The 20,582-nt window shown below is 34.5% G+C and overlaps 1 protein-coding gene across 1 annotated transcript; it reads right to left on the bottom strand.

Moving 5' to 3' along the window:
• Positions 1–14,859: 14,859 nt before the first annotated feature.
• Positions 14,860–17,638, bottom strand: LOC142348140 (uncharacterized). The gene has a single exon (XM_075399345.1). It carries the CDS (start codon positions 17,612–17,614, stop codon positions 15,173–15,175), a length of 2,442 nt encoding a protein of 813 aa, XP_075255460.1. The 5' UTR covers positions 17,615–17,638; the 3' UTR covers positions 14,860–15,172.
• Between the last annotated feature and the right edge of the window lie 2,944 nt (positions 17,639–20,582).

Here is a 20,582-nt window from a genome sequence, read left to right as displayed (position 1 = left end):
CGTGTAGTTTTAGACGCTTCAGAGACTACAAATGAGATATTACTGGCCGTTTATTACACTATCAAGAAACGTAATCGACATTTAAAATTGCGCGAAGTTTTAGTGACACTTCTGAGATTAAAAATGAGCTCTTATTGGGCGTTTAGTACACTATCGAGAAGCGTAATTGAAACAAGAAAAAGAACGTGATCTTTTAGAGACGCTTCAGAGACGAAAAACGAGCTTTTACTGGGTATTAATTCCACAATGGAGAAACGTAAATGAAATTAAAAATTGAGTGAAGTTTCAGTGACACTTCTGAGATTAAAAATGAGCCGTTATTGGGTGTTTATTACACTATCAAGAAACAGAATTAAATTAAAAATTGCCTGAAGTTTTAGAAACACTTCAGAGACTATAAATGAGCTGTTACTGGGCATTTATTCCACTTTCGAGTAACTTAAATGAAACTAAAATTGGCGTGCAGTTTTAGACACTTCAGAGACTAAAAATGAGCCGTTACTGGCCGTTTATTACACTATCAAGAAAGTAATTAAAATTAAAAATTGCGTAAAGTTTTAGAGACGCTTCAGAGACAAAAAACGGATGTTACAGGGCATTCATTCAACAGGGCATTCATTCCATTTTCGAGAAACGTAATTGAAGTTAAAATAATGTGATGTTTTTGGAGGCGCTTCAGAGACGAAAGTGAGCTGTTACTGGGCATTTATTCCACTATCCAGAAACTTAATTGACATTTTTAATTGCCTGAAGTTTTAGAGACACTTCGGAGACTAAAAATGAGCAGTTACTGGGCAATTATTTCACTTTCGAGAAACTTAATTGACACTATATAATAACGTGACGTTTTGAAGACGCTTCAGAGACTCAAAATGAGCAGGCCATAAAAATTACTGGCCATTTATTACACTATAAAAAAAGGTAATTGAAATTAAAATTGGCGTGAAGTTTTAGACGGTTCAGAGACGATTAATGAGCTGTTACTGGGCATTTATTTCACTTTCGAGAAACGTAAGTGAGACTATATAATAACGTGACGTTTTGAAGACGCTTCAGAGACTAAAAATGAGCTCTTACTGGCCATTTATTACACTATAAAGAAAGGTAAATTGAAATTAAAATTGGCGTGAAGTTTTAGAGACACTTCGGAGACCAAAAATGAGCTGTTACTGGGCATTTAATTCACTTTCGAGAAACTTAATTGACAATAAATAATAACCTGACGTTTTAGAGACGCTTCAGAGACTAAAAAAGAGCTGCTACTTGGCATTTCTACTATCAAGAAACGTAATTGAAACTAAAAATTGCGTGAAGTTTTAGAGACAATTCAGAGACTAAAGATGAGCTGTTAGTGGCCGTTTATTACACTATCAAGCAAAGGAATTGAAATTAAAAATTGCGTGAAGTTTTAGAGACACTTCAGAGACTAAAAATGAGCCGTTACTGGCCGTTTATTATACTATCAAGAAAGTAATTAAAATTAAAAATTGCGTCAAGTTTTAGAGACGCTTCAGAGACAAAAAACGGATGTTACAGGGCATTCATTCAACAGGGCATTCATTCCATTTTCGAGAAACGTAATTGAAGTTAAAATAATGTGATGTTTTTGGAGACGCTTCAGAGACGAAAGTGAGCTGTTACTGGGCATTTATTCCACTATCCAGAAACTTAATTGACATTTTTAATTGCCTGAAGTTTTAGAGACACTTCGGAGACTAAAAATGAGCAGTTACTGGGCAATTATTTCACTTTCGAGAAACTTAATTGACACTATATAATAACGTGACGTTTTGAAGACGCTTCACAGACTCAAAATGAGCAGGCCATAAAAATTACTGGCCATTTATTACACTATAAAAAAAGGTAATTGAAATTAAAATTGGCGTGAAGTTTTAGACGGTTCAGAGACGATTAATGAGCTGTTACTGGGCATTTATTTCACTTTCGAGAAACGTAAGTGAGACTATATAATAACGTGACGTTTTGAAGACGCTTCAGAGACTAAAAATGAGCTCTTACTGGCCATTTATTACACTATAAAGAAAGGTAAATTGAAATTAAAATTGGCGTGAAGTTTTAGAGACACTTCGGAGACCAAAAATGAGCTGTTACTGGGCATTTAATTCACTTTCGAGAAACTTAATTGACAATAAATAATAACCTGACGTTTTAGAGACGCTTCAGAGACTAAAAAAGAGCTGCTACTTGGCATTTCTACTATCAAGAAACGTATTTGAAACTAAAAATTGCGTGAAGTTTTAGAGACAATTCAGAGACTAAAGATGAGCTGTTAGTGGCCGTTTATTACACTATCAAGCAAAGGAATTGAAATTAAAAATTGCGTGAAGTTTTAGAGACACTCCAGAGCCTAAAAATGAGCTGTTACTTGACATTTATTCAACTATCGAGAAACGTAAATGAAATTAAAATTGGCGTGAAGTTTTAGACGGTTCAGAGAAGAAAAATGAGCTGTTACTGGGCATTTATTACACTATCGAGAAACGTGAAGAAAATTAAAAATGGCATGTAGTTTTAGACGCTTCAGAGACTACAAATGAGATGTTACTGGCCGTTTATTACACTATCAAGAAACGTAATCGAAATTTAAAATTGCGCGAAGTTTTAGTGACACTTCTGAGATTAAAAATGAGCTCTTATTGGGCGTTCATTACACTATCGAGAAACGTAATTGAAACAAAGAGAACGTGATCTTTTAGAGACGCTTCAGAGACGATAAATGAGCTTTTACTGGGTATTTATTCCACAATCGAAAAACGTAAGTGAAATTAAAAATTGAGTGAAGTTTCAGTGACACTTCTGAGATTAAAATTGAGCTGTTACTGGGCATTTATTCCACTTTCGAGTAACTTAAATGAAACTAAAATTGGCGTGCCGTTTTAGACACTTCAGAGACTAAAAATGGGCTGTTTTTGGCCGTTTATTACACTATCAAGAAAGTAATTAAAATTAAAACTTGCGCAAAGATTTAGAGACGCTTCAGAGACTAAAAACAGATGTTACAGGGCATTCATTCAACAGGGCATTCATTCCATCCAATTGAAGTTAAAATAATGATGTTTTTGGAGACGCTTCAGAGACGAAAGTGAGCTGTTACTGGGCATATATTCCACTATCCAGAAACTTAATTGACATTTTAAATTGCCTGAAGTTTTAGAGACATTTCGGAGACTAAAAATGAGCTGTTACTGGGCAATTATTTCACTTTCGAGAAACTTAATTGACACTATATAATAACGTGACGTTTTGAAGACGCTTCAGAGACTAAAAATGAGCTGTTACTGGCCATTTATTACACTATAAAGAACGATAATTGAAATTAAAATTGGCGTGAAGTTTTAGACGGTTCAGAGACGAAAAATAAGCTGTTACTGGGCATTTATTTCACTTTCGAGAAATGTAATTGAGACTATATAATGACGTGACGTTTTGAAGACGCTTCAGAGACTAAAAAAGAGCTGCTACTTGGCATTTCTACTATCAAGAAACGTAATTGAAACTAAAAATTGCGTGAAGTTTTAGAGACAATTCAGAGACTAAAGATGAGCTGTTAGTGGCCGTTTATTACACTATCAAGCAAAGGAATTGAAATTAAAAATTGCGTGAAGTTTTAGAGACACTTCAGAGACTAAAAATGAGCCGTTACTGGCCGTTTATTATACTATCAAGAAAGTAATTAAAATTAAAAATTGCGTCAAGTTTTAGAGACGCTTCAGAGACAAAAAACGGATGTTACAGGGCATTCATTCAACAGGGCATTCATTCCATTTTCGAGAAACGTAATTGAAGTTAAAATAATGTGATGTTTTTTGAGACGCTTCAGAGACGAAAGTGAGCTGTTACTGGGCATTTATTCCACTATCCAGAAACTTAATTGACATTTTTAATTGCCTGAAGTTTTAGAGACACTTCGGAGACTAAAAATGAGCAGTTACTGGGCAATTATTTCACTTTCGAGAAACTTAATTGACACTATATAATAACGTGACGTTTTGAAGACGCTTCACAGACTCAAAATGAGCAGGCCATAAAAATTACTGGCCATTTATTACACTATAAAAAAAAGGTGATTGAAATTAAAATTGGCGTGAAGTTTTAGACGGTTCAGAGACGATTAATGAGCTGTTACTGGGCATTTATTTCACTTTCGAGAAACGTAAGTGAGACTATATAATAACGTGACGTTTTGAAGACGCTTCAGAGACTAAAAATGAGCTCTTACTGGCCATTTATTACACTATAAAGAAAGGTAAATGAAATTAAAATTGGCGTGAAGTTTTAGAGACACTTCGGAGACCAAAAATGAGCTGTTACTGGGCATTTAATTCACTTTCGAGAAACTTAATTGACAATAAATAATAACCTGACGTTTTAGAGACGCTTCAGAGACTAAAAAAGAGCTGCTACTTGGCATTTCTACTATCAAGAAACGTATTTGAAACTAAAAATTGCGTGAAGTTTTAGAGACAATTCAGAGACTAAAGATGAGCTGTTAGTGGCCGTTTATTACACTATCAAGCAAAGGAATTGAAATTAAAAATTGCGTGAAGCTTTAGAGACACTCCAGAGCCTAAAAATGAGCTGTTACTTGACATTTATTCAACTATCGAGAAACGTAAATGAAATTAAAATTGGCGTGAAGTTTTAGACGGTTCAGAGAAGAAAAATGAGCTGTTACTGGGCATTTATTACACTATCGAGAAACGTGAAGAAAATTAAAAATGGCATGTAGTTTTAGACGCTTCAGAGACTACAAATGAGATGTTACTGGCCGTTTATTACACTATCAAGAAACGTAATCGAAATTTAAAATTGCGCGAAGTTTTAGTGACACTTCTGAGATTAAAAATGAGCTCTTATTGCGCGTTCATTACACTATCGAGAAACGTAATTGAAACAAAGAGAACGTGATCTTTTAGAGACGCTTCAGAGACGATAAATGAGCTTTTACTGGGTATTTATTCCACAATCGAAAAACGTAAGTGAAATTAAAAATTGAGTGAAGTTTCAGTGACACTTCTGAGATTAAAATTGAGCTGTTACTGGGCATTTATTCCACTTTCGAGTAACTTAAATGAAACTAAAATTGGCGTGCCGTTTTAGACACTTCAGAGACTAAAAATGGGCTGTTTTTGGCCGTTTATTACACTATCAAGAAAGTAATTAAAATTAAAACTTGCGCAAAGATTTAGAGACGCTTCAGAGACTAAAAACAGATGTTACAGGGCATTCATTCAACAGGGCATTCATTCCATCCAATTGAAGTTAAAATAATGATGTTTTTGGAGACGCTTCAGAGACGAAAGTGAGCTGTTACTGGGCATATATTCCACTATCCAGAAACTTAATTGACATTTTAAATTGCCTGAAGTTTTAGAGACATTTCGGAGACTAAAAATGAGCTGTTACTGGGCAATTATTTCACTTTCGAGAAACTTAATTGACACTATATAATAACGTGACGTTTTGAAGACGCTTCAGAGACTAAAAATGAGCTGTTACTGGCCATTTATTACACTATAAAGAACGATAATTGAAATTAAAATTGGCGTGAAGTTTTAGACGGTTCAGAGACGAAAAATAAGCTGTTACTGGGCATTTATTTCACTTTCGAGAAATGTAATTGAGACTATATAATGACGTGACGTTTTGAAGACGCTTCAGAGACTAAAAATGAGCTGTTACTGGCCATTTATTACACTATAAAGAACGGTAATTGAAATTAAAATTGGCGTGAAGTTTTAGACGGTTCAGAGACGAAAAATGAGCTGTTACTGGGCATTTATTTCACTTTCGAGAAACGTAATTGAGACTTTATAATAACGTGACGTTTTGAAGACGCTTCGGAGACCAAAAATAAGCTGTTACTGGGCATTTAATTCACTTTCGAGAAACTTAATTGAAAATAAATAATAACCTGACGTTTTAGAGACGCTTCAGAGACTAAAAAAGAGCTGCTACTTGGCATTTCTACTATCGAGAAACGTAATTGAAACTAAAAATTGAGTGAAGTTTTAGAGACACTTCAGAGACTAAAAATGAGCTGTTACTTGACATTTATTCCACTATCGAGAAACGTAAATGAAATCAAAATTGGCGTGAAGTTTTAGACGGTTCAGAGACGAAAAATGAGCTGTTACTGGACATTTATTTCACTTTCGAGAATAGTAAATGAGACTAAAAAATAACGTGACGTTTTAGAGACAGTTCAGAGACTAAAAATGAGCTGTTTTTGGCCATTTATTACACTATCGAGAAACGTGAAGAAAATTAAAAATGGCGTGTAGTTTTAGAAGCTTCAGAGACTACAAATGAGATGTTACTGGCCGTTTATTACACTATCAAGAAACTTAATCGAAATTTAAAATTGCGCGAAGTTTTAGTGACACTTCTGAGATTAAAAATGAGCTCTTATTGGGCGTTTATTACACTATCGAGAAACGTAATTGAAACAAGAAAAAGAACGTGTTCTTTTAGAGACGCTTCAGAGACGAAAAATGAGCTTTTACTGGGTATTTATTCCACAATCGAGAAACCTAAGTGAAATTAAAAATTGCGTGAAGTTTTAGAGACTCTTCAGAGATTAAAGATGAGCTGTTACTGGCCGTTTATTACACTATCAAGAAACGGAATTGAAATTAAAAATTGCCTGAAGTTTTAGAAACACTTCAGAGACTAAAAATGAGCTGTTACTGGGCATTTATTCCACTTTCGAGTAACTTAAATGAAACTAAAATTGGCGTGCAGTTTTAGACGGTTCAGAGACTAAAAAAGAGCTGCTACTTGGCAATTCTACTATCAAGAAACGTAATTGAAACTAAAAAATGCGTGAAGTTTTAGAGACAATTCAGAGACTAAAGATGAGCTGTTAGTGGCCGTTTATTACACTATCAAGCAAAGGAATTGAAATTAAAAATTGCGTGAAGTTTTAGAGACACTTCAGAGACTAAAAATGAGCTGTTACTTGACATTTATTCAACTATCGAGAAACGTAATTGAAATTAAAATTGGCGTGAAGTTTTAGACGGTTCAGAGAAGAAAAATGAGCTGTTACTGGGCATTTATTACACTATCGAGAAACGTGAAGAAAATTAAAAATGTCATGTAGTTTTAGACGCTTCAGAGACTACAAATGAGATGTTACTGGCCGTTTATTACACTATCAAGAAACGTAATCGAAATTTAAAATTGCGCGAAGTTTTAGTGACACTTCTGAGATTAAAAATGAGCTCTTATTGGGCGTTCATTACACTATCGAGAAACGTAATTGAAACAAAGAGAACGTGATCTTTTAGAGACGCTTCAGAGACGATAAATGAGCTTTTACTGGGTATTTATTCCACAATCGAAAAACGTAAGTGAAATTAAAAATTGAGTGAAGTTTCAGTGACACTTCTGAGATTAAAATTGAGCTGTTACTGGGCATTTATTCCACTTTCGAGTAACTTAAATGAAACTAAAATTGGCGTGCCGTTTTAGACACTTCAGAGACTAAAAAAGGGCCGTTTTTGGCCGTTTATTACACTATCAAGAAAGTAATTAAAATTAAAACTTGCGCAAAGATTTAGAGACGCTTCAGAGACTAAAAACAGATGTTACAGGGCATTCATTCAACAGGGCATTCATTCCATCCAATTGAAGTTAAAATAATGATGTTTTTGGAGACGCTTCAGAGACGAAAGTGAGCTGTTACTGGGCATATATTCCACTATCCAGAAACTTAATTGACATTTTAAATTGCCTGAAGTTTTAGAGACATTTCGGAGACTAAAAATGAGCTGTTACTGGGCAATTATTTCACTTTCGAGAAACTTAATTGACACTATATAATAACGTGACGTTTTGAAGACGCTTCAGAGACTAAAAATGAGCTGTTACTGGCCATTTATTACACTATAAAGAACGATAATTGAAATTAAAATTGGCGTGAAGTTTTAGACGGTTCAGAGACGAAAAATAAGCTGTTACTGGGCATTTATTTTACTTTCGAGAAATGTAATTGAGACTATATAATGACGTGACGTTTTGAAGACGCTTCAGAGACTAAAAATGAGCTGTTACTGGCCATTTATTACACTATAAAGAACGGTAATTGAAATTAAAATTGGCGTGAAGTTTTAGACGGTTCAGAGACGAAAAATGAGCTGTTACTGGGCATTTATTTCACTTTCGAGAAACGTAATTGAGACTTTATAATAACGTGACGTTTTGAAGACGCTTCGGAGACCAAAAATAAGCTGTTACTGGGCATTTAATTCACTTTCGAGAAACTTAATTGAAAATAAATAATAACCTGACGTTTTAGAGACGCTTCAGAGACTAAAAAAGAGCTGCTACTTGGCATTTCTACTGTCGAGAAACGTAATTGAAACTAAAAATTGAGTGAAGTTTTAGAGACACTTCAGAGACTAAAAATGAGCTGTTACTTGACATTTATTCCACTATCGAGAAACGTAAATGAAATCAAAATTGGCGTGAAGTTTTAGACGGTTCAGAGACGAAAAATGAGCTGTTACTGGACATTTATTTCACTTTCGAGAATAGTAAATGAGACTAAAAAATAACGTGACGTTTTAGAGACAGTTCAGAGACTAAAAATGAGCTGTTTTTGGCCATTTATTACACTATCGAGAAACGTGAAGAAAATTAAAAATGGCGTGTAGTTTTAGACGCTTCAGAGACTACAAATGAGATGTTACTGGCCGTTTATTACACTATCAAGAAACTTAATCGAAATTTAAAATTGCGCGAAGTTTTAGTGACACTTCTGAGATTAAAAATGAGCTCTTATTGGGCGTTTATTACACTATCGAGAAGCGTAATTGAAACAAGAAAAAGAACGTGTTCTTTTAGAGACGCTTCAGAGACGAAAAATGAGCTTTTACTGGGTATTTATTCCACAATCGAGAAACCTAAGTGAAATTAAAAATTGCGTGAAGTTTTAGAGACTCTTCAGAGATTAAAGATGAGCTGTTACTGGCCGTTTATTACACTATCAAGAAACGGAATTGAAATTAAAAATTGCCTGAAGTTTTAGAAACACTTCAGAGACTAAAAATGAGCTGTTACTGGGCATTTATTCCACTTTCGAGTAACTTAAATGAAACTAAAATTGGCGTGCCGTTTTAGACACTTCAGAGACTAAAAAAGGGCCGTTTTTGGCCGTTTATTACACTATCAAGAAAGTAATTAAAATTAAAACTTGCGCAAAGATTTAGAGACGCTTCAGAGACTAAAAACAGATGTTACAGGGCATTCATTCAACAGGGCATTCATTCCATCCAATTGAAGTTAAAATAATGATGTTTTTGGAGACGCTTCAGAGACGAAAGTGAGCTGTTACTGGGCATATATTCCACTATCCAGAAACTTAATTGACATTTTAAATTGCCTGAAGTTTTAGAGACATTTCGGAGACTAAAAATGAGCTGTTACTGGGCAATTATTTCACTTTCGAGAAACTTAATTGACACTATATAATAACGTGACGTTTTGAAGACGCTTCAGAGACTAAAAATGAGCTGTTACTGGCCATTTATTACACTATAAAGAACGATAATTGAAATTAAAATTGGCGTGAAGTTTTAGACGGTTCAGAGACCAAAAATAAGCTGTTACTGGGCATTTAATTCACTTTCGAGAAACTTAATTGAAAATAAATAATAACCTGACGTTTTAGAGACGCTTCAGAGACTAAAAAAGAGCTGCTACTTGGCATTTCTACTGTCGAGAAACGTAATTGAAACTAAAAATTGAGTGAAGTTTTAGAGACACTTCAGAGACTAAAAATGAGCTGTTACTTGACATTTATTCCACTATCGAGAAACGTAAATGAAATCAAAATTGGCGTGAAGTTTTAGACGGTTCAGAGACGAAAAATGAGCTGTTACTGGACATTTATTTCACTTTCGAGAATAGTAAATGAGACTAAAAAATAACGTGACGTTTTAGAGACAGTTCAGAGACTAAAAATGAGCTGTTTTTGGCCATTTATTACACTATCGAGAAACGTGAAGAAAATTAAAAATGGCGTGTAGTTTTAGACGCTTCAGAGACTACAAATGAGATATTTACTGGCCGTTTATTACACTATCAAGAAACTTAATCGAAATTTAAAATTGCGCGAAGTTTTAGTGACACTTCTGAGATTAAAAATGAGCTCTTATTGGGCGTTTATTACACTATCGAGAAACGTAATTGAAACAAGAAAAAGAACGTGTTCTTTTAGAGACGCTTCAGAGACGAAAAATGAGCTTTTACTGGGTATTTATTCCACAATCGAGAAACCTAAGTGAAATTAAAAATTGCGTGAAGTTTTAGAGACTCTTCAGAGATTAAAGATGAGCTGTTACTGGCCGTTTATTACACTATCAAGAAACGGAATTGAAATTAAAAATTGCCTGAAGTTTTAGAAACACTTCAGAGACTAAAAATGAGCTGTTACTGGGCATTTATTCCACTTTCGAGTAACTTAAATGAAACTAAAATTGGCGTGCCGTTTTAGACACTTCAGAGACTAAAAAAGGGCCGTTTTTGGCCGTTTATTACACTATCAAGAAAGTAATTAAAATTAAAACTTGCGCAAAGATTTAGAGACGCTTCAGAGACTAAAAACAGATGTTACAGGGCATTCATTCAACAGGGCATTCATTCCATCCAATTGAAGTTAAAATAATGATGTTTTTGGAGACGCTTCAGAGACGAAAGTGAGCTGTTACTGGGCATATATTCCACTATCCAGAAACTTAATTGACATTTTAAATTGCCTGAAGTTTTAGAGACATTTCGGAGACTAAAAATGAGCTGTTACTGGGCAATTATTTCACTTTCGAGAAACTTAATTGACACTATATAATAACGTGACGTTTTGAAGACGCTTCAGAGACTAAAAATGAGCTGTTACTGGCCATTTATTACACTATAAAGAACGATAATTGAAATTAAAATTGGCGTGAAGTTTTAGACGGTTCAGAGACGAAAAATAAGCTGTTACTGGGCATTTATTTTACTTTCGAGAAATGTAATTGAGACTATATAATGACGTGACGTTTTGAAGACGCTTCAGAGACTAAAAATGAGCTGTTACTGACCATTTATTACACTATAAAGAACGGTAATTGAAATTAAAATTGGCGTGAAGTTTTAGACGGTTCAGAGACGAAAAATGAGCTGTTACTGGGCATTTATTTCACTTTCGAGAAACGTAATTGAGACTTTATAATAACGTGACGTTTTGAAGACGCTTCGGAGACCAAAAATAAGCTGTTACTGGGCATTTAATTCACTTTCGAGAAACTTAATTGAAAATAAATAATAACCTGACGTTTTAGAGACGCTTCAGAGACTAAAAAAGAGCTGCTACTTGGCATTTCTACTATCGAGAAACGTAATTGAAACTAAAAATTGAGTGAAGTTTTAGAGACACTTCAGAGACTAAAAATGAGCTGTTACTTGACATTTATTCCACTATCGAGAAACGTAAATGAAATCAAAATTGGCGTGAAGTTTTAGACGGTTCAGAGACGAAAAATGAGCTGTTACTGGACATTTATTTCACTTTCGAGAATAGTAAATGAGACTAAAAAATAACGTGACGTTTTAGAGACAGTTCAGAGACTAAAAATGAGCTGTTTTTGGCCATTTATTACACTATCGAGAAACGTGAAGAAAATTAAAAATGGCGTGTAGTTTTAGACGCTTCAGAGACTACAAATGAGATGTTACTGGCCGTTTATTACACTATCAAGAAACTTAATCGATATTCAAAATTGCGCGAAGTTTTAGTGACACTTCTGAGATTAAAAATGAGCTCTTATTGGGCGTTTATTACACTATCGAGAAACGTAATTGAAACAAGAAAAAGAACGTGTTCTTTTAGAGACGCTTCAGAGACGAAAAATGAGCTTTTACTGGGTATTTATTCCACAATCGAGAAACCTAAGTGAAATTAAAATTGCGTGAAGTTTTAGAGACTCTTCAGAGATTAAAGATGAGCTGTTAGTGGCCGTTTATTACACTATCAAGAAACGGAATTGAAATTAAAAATTGCCTGAAGTTTTAGAAACACTTCAGAGACTAAAAATGAGCTGTTACTGGGCATTTATTCCACTTTCCAGTAACTTAAATGAAACTAAAATTGGCGTGCAGTTTTAGACGGTTCAGAGACAAAAAATCAGCTGTTACTGGGCATTTATTGTTCCGACCCCTCTTGAGGGGGAAGGAACTATATACTAAAACGGGTTTTGTTTTTTTTTCAGTCAATTTTGGCCGATCGATATTCATCGTAGAGAGTTGATACTGGTATCATTAGAAAGCTTGTCCCGCGTAGAATATGGAACTAAAAAGATTTTTTTAAATTTCCTTTACAGGGAGTTATCGAGGTTTAAATTTTGAGAAATTAGAGGGAATTCCGGTGAGCTTTTATTCACATTTTCCGACAATTATTCACAATTTTTTAATAAAACTTCGCCAATTTTGCTAAAAAATGTTATTTTTTTAGAAACTGTTGTTGATTGTTTTTGTGAAGACAAAAAAATATTGTAAGCTATTTCTATTAATTTTTTGTCAAAAGATCTGGCTAAATATTTCAAAATTAAGACTTTCATCAAAAACAGCACGAAATAAGTTCTTTTTTAGTCCAGTTTGATTAAATTTAAAGGAAGTACAGACCTAAACACAACAGACACATTCTTTTAGACTCAAAAGGGGCCTTTTCTACTTCAAATTCAGTTGAGAGTGATCTTTAATTAAAGCTTTGCCGCTTTTGCTAAATTTATTCGGTGATTGTCAAAAATGCAGCATCTATTTTTTATTTTTTTTTAACTAACAAATAATCAATATTTATAACATTCGAATAATTGAGTGTTCCATATCAACAAACAGCATTAGCAGGGCTAGTTTTGGACGAATCATGAACTGGTATAATCCAAAAATAATTCGGATTGTAATCAGTCGATCTTTTTTATTAAAAAAATTCGATCTTTTCTACATTAATTAAATAATGGAACATTTCAAACCAACGGTCACTCATGATAGGTCCAATTGGCTTCCAAATTAGCTCCCCATTATCGTATCTAGTTGATTACTTGAAAGCTATTGGTCCTTTTGACCTTTAAAAGTATTTGATTTTCAAGTAAATAACGACTTATTGAACTTTGCCTATTTTTCTCCTAATTTGGTCAACTTGTAGCTTACTGTCAGTACTGAGAGAATGCTTCTTCTTTCTATTGAAATCAAATTCAATCTTTATTGTGGTTTTACGCCTTAAGTTATGGTTTTCTGGCTTTGATACTACTAGATTTCACATTTTTTTCAGTTTTTGCCCATTTTTCACGTTTTCTAGTTTTGTCACATAATCACGTTATTGACAGTTCATATATCACATTTTTGGCGTTCAAAATAAGCCATAAGTAATGATGTTAAAACTCTTAATGATATAGATTATGGTTTTAATGGCTTCGACGCCACTTTCTCGAAGAATTTAGTTGAATTTTTTAATTTTGTCTCTAGCTGTCGTTTTTACTTTGTCTTTTTAGTCGTTTGAAATTTCCTGTACATTAACCCGGTTTCATTGGCTTTTCATGGAAGAACAGATGAGCATATATTCTGATATTAGTAGATAGCTGACGACTTTCATGACTTTGAAAACAATTATTTTCCAAAATAAAACACTTCGCAGTTTTGTTTCTTTTATTGTCTGTTTGTTACCTAGTCTCGTTAATTACAGATCAAATATGACATTGTTGTTGTAAAGCGACGGTGTTAAACGGGATTGTTGTCACCAAATCTAATGGCTTTAAAGAATTCGTTATGATTTTACTGGCTTCGACACGGGTTTTTCACAAAGTAAATTAATTTTTGATTTTGTGATATTTGACGTTCTTTTTCTAGGCGTAAGACATATTCTGGATAATTGCAGGTCTTAAAGGCTTCCTTTGGAAGAACAAACGAACCTATCTTTTTATTTCATTTTGTAAGTAATGGCTTTCATGTCTTTAAGTGTTACTTAATTTTGCATTTTTTTTCCAATTTTGTCTACTTGTTACCTAGCTTCATTAACGCTGGGTCACATAATACATTATCGGTGCTCGCAGAAAGTGCAATCGAACATATTTTGATGCCCATAGTATGGCTTTACTGTTTCGAAAGCGTTTTCTGCCAAGTTTTAATTGATTTTTTGTTTGTTGTCTATTTGTTACCTTGGGTTCACCTTGGGGATATTTTCGTTGATTTCTAATGGTCTTAATTACTTTGAAATTAATTGTTTAATGAGCGGAATTTTTAACCTTACTGTTTTTGTTCTTTATTGTATAATTGTTACCAAGCCTTTTTATTGACTACTCCCATATCTTTTCTGTCGAATTACAAGTTATTTTGTTTTTATATCAGTTTCATCTTACGCCATTTGACTTTGTTATTAAATTTTGTTTTTAATACAGACATGAATTTTTTGATGTAATTAAATTTTGTTGTTGTTGTTTGAATTTGCTGCTCGTCTTGACTCGCTTTCTTATTATTTGCACATCTCATCAATCTAATGCACCATTTTTACTCCACCACTGAGTTATTTGCTTTGGAGGCCATCTTTTCGTTCAAACACCAATTTTTAAAAAACTACTTGAATTTCTGGGTTTTTTTATGTTCCTCATTTGGTAGACAATCATGCCGAAATTGCGGATGAGCGGGGTCGGAACCTTATGTGCGATCGCACATTACCGAGTCGCCTTGTTTCACTTTCGAGAAAAGTAATTGAGACTAAAAAATAACGTGACGTTTTAGAGACAGTTCAGATACTAAAAATGAGCTGCTACTGGCCATTTATTCCACTTTCGAAAAACGTAATTGAAATTAAACGTTTATATACAGAAAAGCAAATGACACTCCACGCAAACTTTATGTACTGATACTGATATACTGAACAAAAATTATGCCAACACAAAAATAAGTAGTAGTAGTAGTAGTAGTAGTAGTAGTAGTAGTAGTAGTAGTATAAGGGAATAAAAAGTAGTAGTATAAGGAAATAAATAAGGGAATAAAAACTCGAAGTGTTGCCGATTCACGTCCTGCTAAAAAATCATCTGATATAGGAATTACCTATTAATAAGTTCTGAAAGGAAAGTGTTTGGTCACTATTAAATTTATGAATCGCTCGATCTTACACATCATAACAATCGGGAATAACAACGGTAGTTAACAACTCCATTTTGCACAAACTATCAATACTATCACTAGTTTCAGTTGTCCTTTCTGAGCTACTGACAGCAGTTTTAGAACTTACATCATCCTTTTCATTATCTGATTCTTCAACAGCAAAGCCAGAATCTTGGTCAGATTCCAAATCTTTCTTCAGGCCAATTTCGTCACCAGCTGTAACAGTCGTGTGCGCCAAAATTTGCTCCAACATCGAGTCAATTTTCGGCAGCAGATGCGACGAGAAACTTTTCAACTCGTGCGAAATAAACTTGTTCAGAGAAGCTTGACCAAGTTTGTCAGATATACTAGATCCAAGATACCTATCCTTTTTCATTGTACCTTCATTTAACTTGGCCAGATCCAAAAAGTCTGACATTTGTAACAACGAAAATGGCTCTTTTAACAAGGGCGAGCTGAGAGCGTAAAAGCGCGAATCTTTCGTAATGTATATCAGGCAGTGGTCTTTCAGCCACTTATGATTCTTTATCTCCTCTTTTGACACAGAATCATTCTTTATATCAATAGAATGATCAGATAGCATAAAAGGAACACCATTCGTAATTTTTGTCTTAGATTCAAACAATTGACTTACGAACTGGTATCCGTCAAAAACGTCTGACAAGTGACCGGAAATAACAATTACTGAACATTTCGATGAGCAGAAGCCAACAAAAGCAGGGTACGTTTCCACAGCAAAAACATTTTCCAATGATTCTCCACATTCAAAGCGCAGTTCTTTTCTAGCGACATCTCTGATTTCAAAACTGTCTTTAAAAGTGACCAAGAAGTAAGTTGCAATTAAAGCGTTTTTTCCAAAAACAGCGGATGAACACTTTTTAGTTGTTGGAAGATAATTCCGTGTTTCCAAGTTATGGGATCCCGTCCAGAGTTGTAACAAGTTATGAAAGCATGCGATCATTACAGACCCATCGAGTGAAAAAGTAAGATGACGCGGCAGTGGGTCATGTTTTGAAAGTAGCAACATGGTTTCAAAGTTTTCCTCGCCGAGGCGCCAAATCGAAAAGCTATCTGATAACACAATAAAATCATTGTACTTAGGCCTGCTGATAATTTGAGGGTCAATTGAAGTAAGTTTAACACCTGTTACTGATTGCATTTGGGTAAACTTTTCGGATTCGAATTTCCAGAATTTTAAAACAGTCGTGTTGACTTCTTTTGCACTACATTGCTCAAGAGTGCAGAGAAAACCATTTGCATTGATATCGAAAGTAGAAATTTTCCACTCTATAAGCTTTTCCTTGGATGAAACGTAATTAAAACCACTTACATCCAACTCCATAGTGACTTTTCCGGTGGGTACGCTAACAAATTGAAGCATTCCAGGATGCGAGTTTGCAATCAGGGAGTTCCCAAACGACTTCACGTTCGAGGGCGAGTTATTTATTCCTCCAGTCACGCAAGGATCCTTCACAAACAGCTGGAAATGGCTCCGAATTTTGCCACTATATGATACCACAACGAATGAGTTGTCTTCGAGGACGCAAAGGATGCGGTCGCTTCCAGATTTAGTGTGTATATGTGAAATGCTTGATGGCAACCGCGGAATGAAATTTTTTCGCTGTAAATCATCCAAAGGCCAAGTTACCAGAACTTTCTCATTTCCACCACTCAGGAGGATTGTTTCCTCCTTGTTGAAACTCAATGCTTTAACTGAATCACTATGCCAATGGCAGACTGAAATAATCCAAGCTTCCGCGCCGCTTAAAATTTGCTTTATGACGTATATTCGCCCCGTTTGACACCCGATTGCAGCTACCTTTCCGTTATCACTTACGGCGATAGTTTCAAAGTGATCCTTGCTGTGAAACGACTTTGTAGACACAAGATTTTTTCTAAAATTTGCGACTAAAACATGTCGTCTGCTCGCCAAAAAGAAAATATCTTTGTATATACGTTTGCATATCACCTTTTTTTCTAAGCAAAAACTACAAGGAACTTCTAAAGTCTTCATGGCTAAATTAGTTGAACTATCGCCTTCAAATTTTGAATTATAGAAATTAAGTTCAGCTTTCGACCCTTGCAGTATGTAAATAGTATGCGATGTTTCGTCAATTTCACAGTTTAAGAATTTCCCCGTTGTTTTAAGACACAGCTTTGCTTTGTATTTCAAAGATGCGGAGGTTAAATCCCACGAAACAGCCCAGGAGTGTTCCCCTTCTCGATATAAAGCAGATAAACTCGTTTCATTGGGACTTGGCCTGAAATACCCGAACTTCTCTCTAACTGTTGCATTTTGGCCAAGTTCAGGGTTAATTCTACCGATGACTTCTCCGCTCGACACTGATACAATATCAAGACTTCTTCGTTTCAAAACAATGAAAGCATTCAGCGTCTCGAGATAACATATTACAGGTTCATATATAGCACCGTAAAACTCATACATTATCTGAAACAGAATATCAACAATTGTTGGATGTGTCAGTTAAATAAAGGCCCTGCCAAAAGGGCAGTCCAGAAGCTGTGTACGGTTATACTCCAGTTTTCATTTAAGCAAATCAGAAACAGAAAAAAAACAAAAGAAACGACAAAAACATCATATTAAAAAAATCATAGATTGTGACTTTGAATTAAGAAAATGCCCCCCCCCCCCCACCAACAATATCTTTCCCATAATACCCCTCAATAGCCTAGTGACCATTAATCCCAACTATGAGAACTATCCTCTCCTTAGTCTGGAAGAATGAAAAACAAACAAAAAAAGGTCTCATATAAAATTTATACCGAAAATTATAAAAATTTTAACGAAAAAGAAATTGATCGAAGAAACAATTACGACAATTAAATTACGGCTTGATAAATAGCCCTCTCTTAGCCTGAGTGGATCCAAATAATCACCGAGTGAAACAGCTACTTCAACATATGGACAGGGTTTGTGCTAGGAAAAGGTTAGAGAATTAATTCCAAATATTTCTTAAAGAAGGCAAGACAAAATTGTAATAGACATCAGTGTTATTGCAAAGCTGTCTGCGGACAAAACCATTCCTATGATGAAATTGTGTGCATTCCTAGAGGCTCTAATACAAAGGAAAATCAAAAGTTACAAAAAGACGAGCCCCGGAAAAAAAGATAATTTTTTGACAAGATTGCACAAACAGTATTTCTAAATCGGATATTGTGCCGCACAAATAATGCACAAGTTTTTCGAGCTCATTAACCTCTACCGGGAGAGATTTAGGTCTTATGCTCTTATTATATGTGAGATTCCCCACTTTAGAAAAGCTGATTTCAACAAAAAAAATCGAACTTTTGATGATTTCAATATAAAATCATGGAAGTAATCGAAAAAACAGACAACGTACTGAAATCAACCAAGCAATTGAAGCCGTTCGCTTACTGAATCCAAAAATAAAGTACTATAACAAGATCTTCCATGAACTTTTACCTGGGTAGAAAGTGGGCTTGCAGCTTTTCAGGAATATATCTGTGCTCAGCCTGTTGCAAACATCAGGCAGCTGTGTAGATTAAAGCAATTGGTGCAATCATCACTAATACCAATTGGCACAAGTTGCCTAAAAAAGAGCGTTATCCGCACCACAACAGTCAGACATTGCATAACTCATGTTATTGGTATCAAGCTACGCATTTCAGTAAGGCGAGCAGCTATAGACAACTAAACAGATAGAGTCCCTATAATTAAAAACAAAACTGCGCCTTACTTGAATTTTGTGAGTCAGTGAGATATATTGACTGATTTGTAATTTTGATTATGTTGGGTTTTGAAAATAGGGTATTTCTCTTTTTGGCTGAGCTCAGGCATGCAATTGGCTTTCTTATTACAGCACCATTGTTACTGAACCCAAGCCACAAGTTTTTTATTCTATTAGTATTAGCTTTCAAGCACTGGATTCGTTTTTTTTTCCACAATTATTCTTAAAATCTTTTCCAGTAAAACACATTTTTCATAATTTACAAAAGAACTGCTAGCGCTATCTGCTGTCATTTAAAAAACCCAGATTTACTCCCGAATCAAATTTTCTATTAAATTTTTCTATTTAACGAGTTTCTAAAGAAACTCACTCTTATTTCACTAAAACCGACATTAAAACTTTTCGAAGACAAAATTATCGATTTTGTACTCAAAGCGTGATTACTATGTAATAGACAACTTGGTTTCAGACAAAGACTTTCAACTACTGATGCCCTTCTTTATTTGACCAAACAGTTAGGTCACATTTGCAAGTTTTTAATGCTGCTGCTTTTCTAGATTCATCAAAGTGTTTGATTCAATAGATCCTAATATCTTATTCACAAAACTCATTTCTCTCAGAATTGGCAAAAAAACAGTTACGAATATTTAATAGCAAGATAAATCTCAGGTTACAAAGAGTGGCGTTGAACAATGTGCAAAGTGACTGGCTAAAATCTGAAAAACGATTTCTACAGGTGACCGTCCTTGGTCCGCTTTTTCAACCAGTGTGTAAATGATATGTGCACACAAACACACTGTACAATTTTCTAATATGACGATGACACAGTTTTAATAAACAGTAACCGCAACTGATGAAAGCGTAAATATACTTTAAAAAGTGCATTATCAAAATGATTGGCTACAGGCAGATTTCATGGTTTTCGACCATTATCGTGTGCAGAAACAACTCATTATTTATGATCGAGTTATTCAGAAAAACCAAAAAAAATCTTGGTGTAAAATTTGACAACAAATTTAGGTATGAATTACATGTTGAGCAACTTAAATAAAAAGAAGCGTATTAAAGCAATATACACCATTAGGAAGCATTCAACATTGCATCTAGGCATAAAATCTAAACGTGCTAGTACTAAGTCATATACAGTTTTCAGCAGTTTTGTTTTCAACAAAAATTTAGTTTTAATATTAGAAAAACAACTAAGCTGGGCAGTGAAGGCCAGTTTCCATTTTGCTAAAAAATAATTATCGGCACAGTTCAAAGTGAAAAACCAGGTCCTTCCAATTAGGTTCTTATTACACTATCGGCTAGCAACATGTCAGGCTAAAAATTAGGAACGAGAAAAAAGCATATTAACAGGAATTGGATTAGAAAAAAAACGTCTACTTACAACGTTAAGAGAACACATATAAGTTTTCACAGCCAGAAAAATTATCCCCAGTGTCACTCGACAATACTATTTTAAGAAAAAAAATTCAATTCATACTTTCCCCAAAATATTATCTAGGTCTAAACAGTTTCGCGCTGAAAGTAAAATTTAGGAACAGTAAGTGAGTTGGAGAGTATACACAATCAGTAATTAATGTTTATATTTCCTACTCAAAATTAATTGTAAGCCATCAAGATATTATTGACGACTCTAGAGATTGTACTCAGCCCATCATGAATATTTATATAGCATCTAGAAAACAAAGTGTTCTTTAT

Source organism: Convolutriloba macropyga, chromosome 10 (genome assembly GCF_964194025.1).
Source record: "Convolutriloba macropyga chromosome 10, txConMacr16.3, whole genome shotgun sequence".
NCBI lineage: Eukaryota > Metazoa > Xenacoelomorpha > Acoela > Convolutidae > Convolutriloba > Convolutriloba macropyga.
The sequence above is the reverse complement of the archived record's forward strand: the minus strand, read 5'-3'. Positions and strand labels throughout refer to the sequence as shown.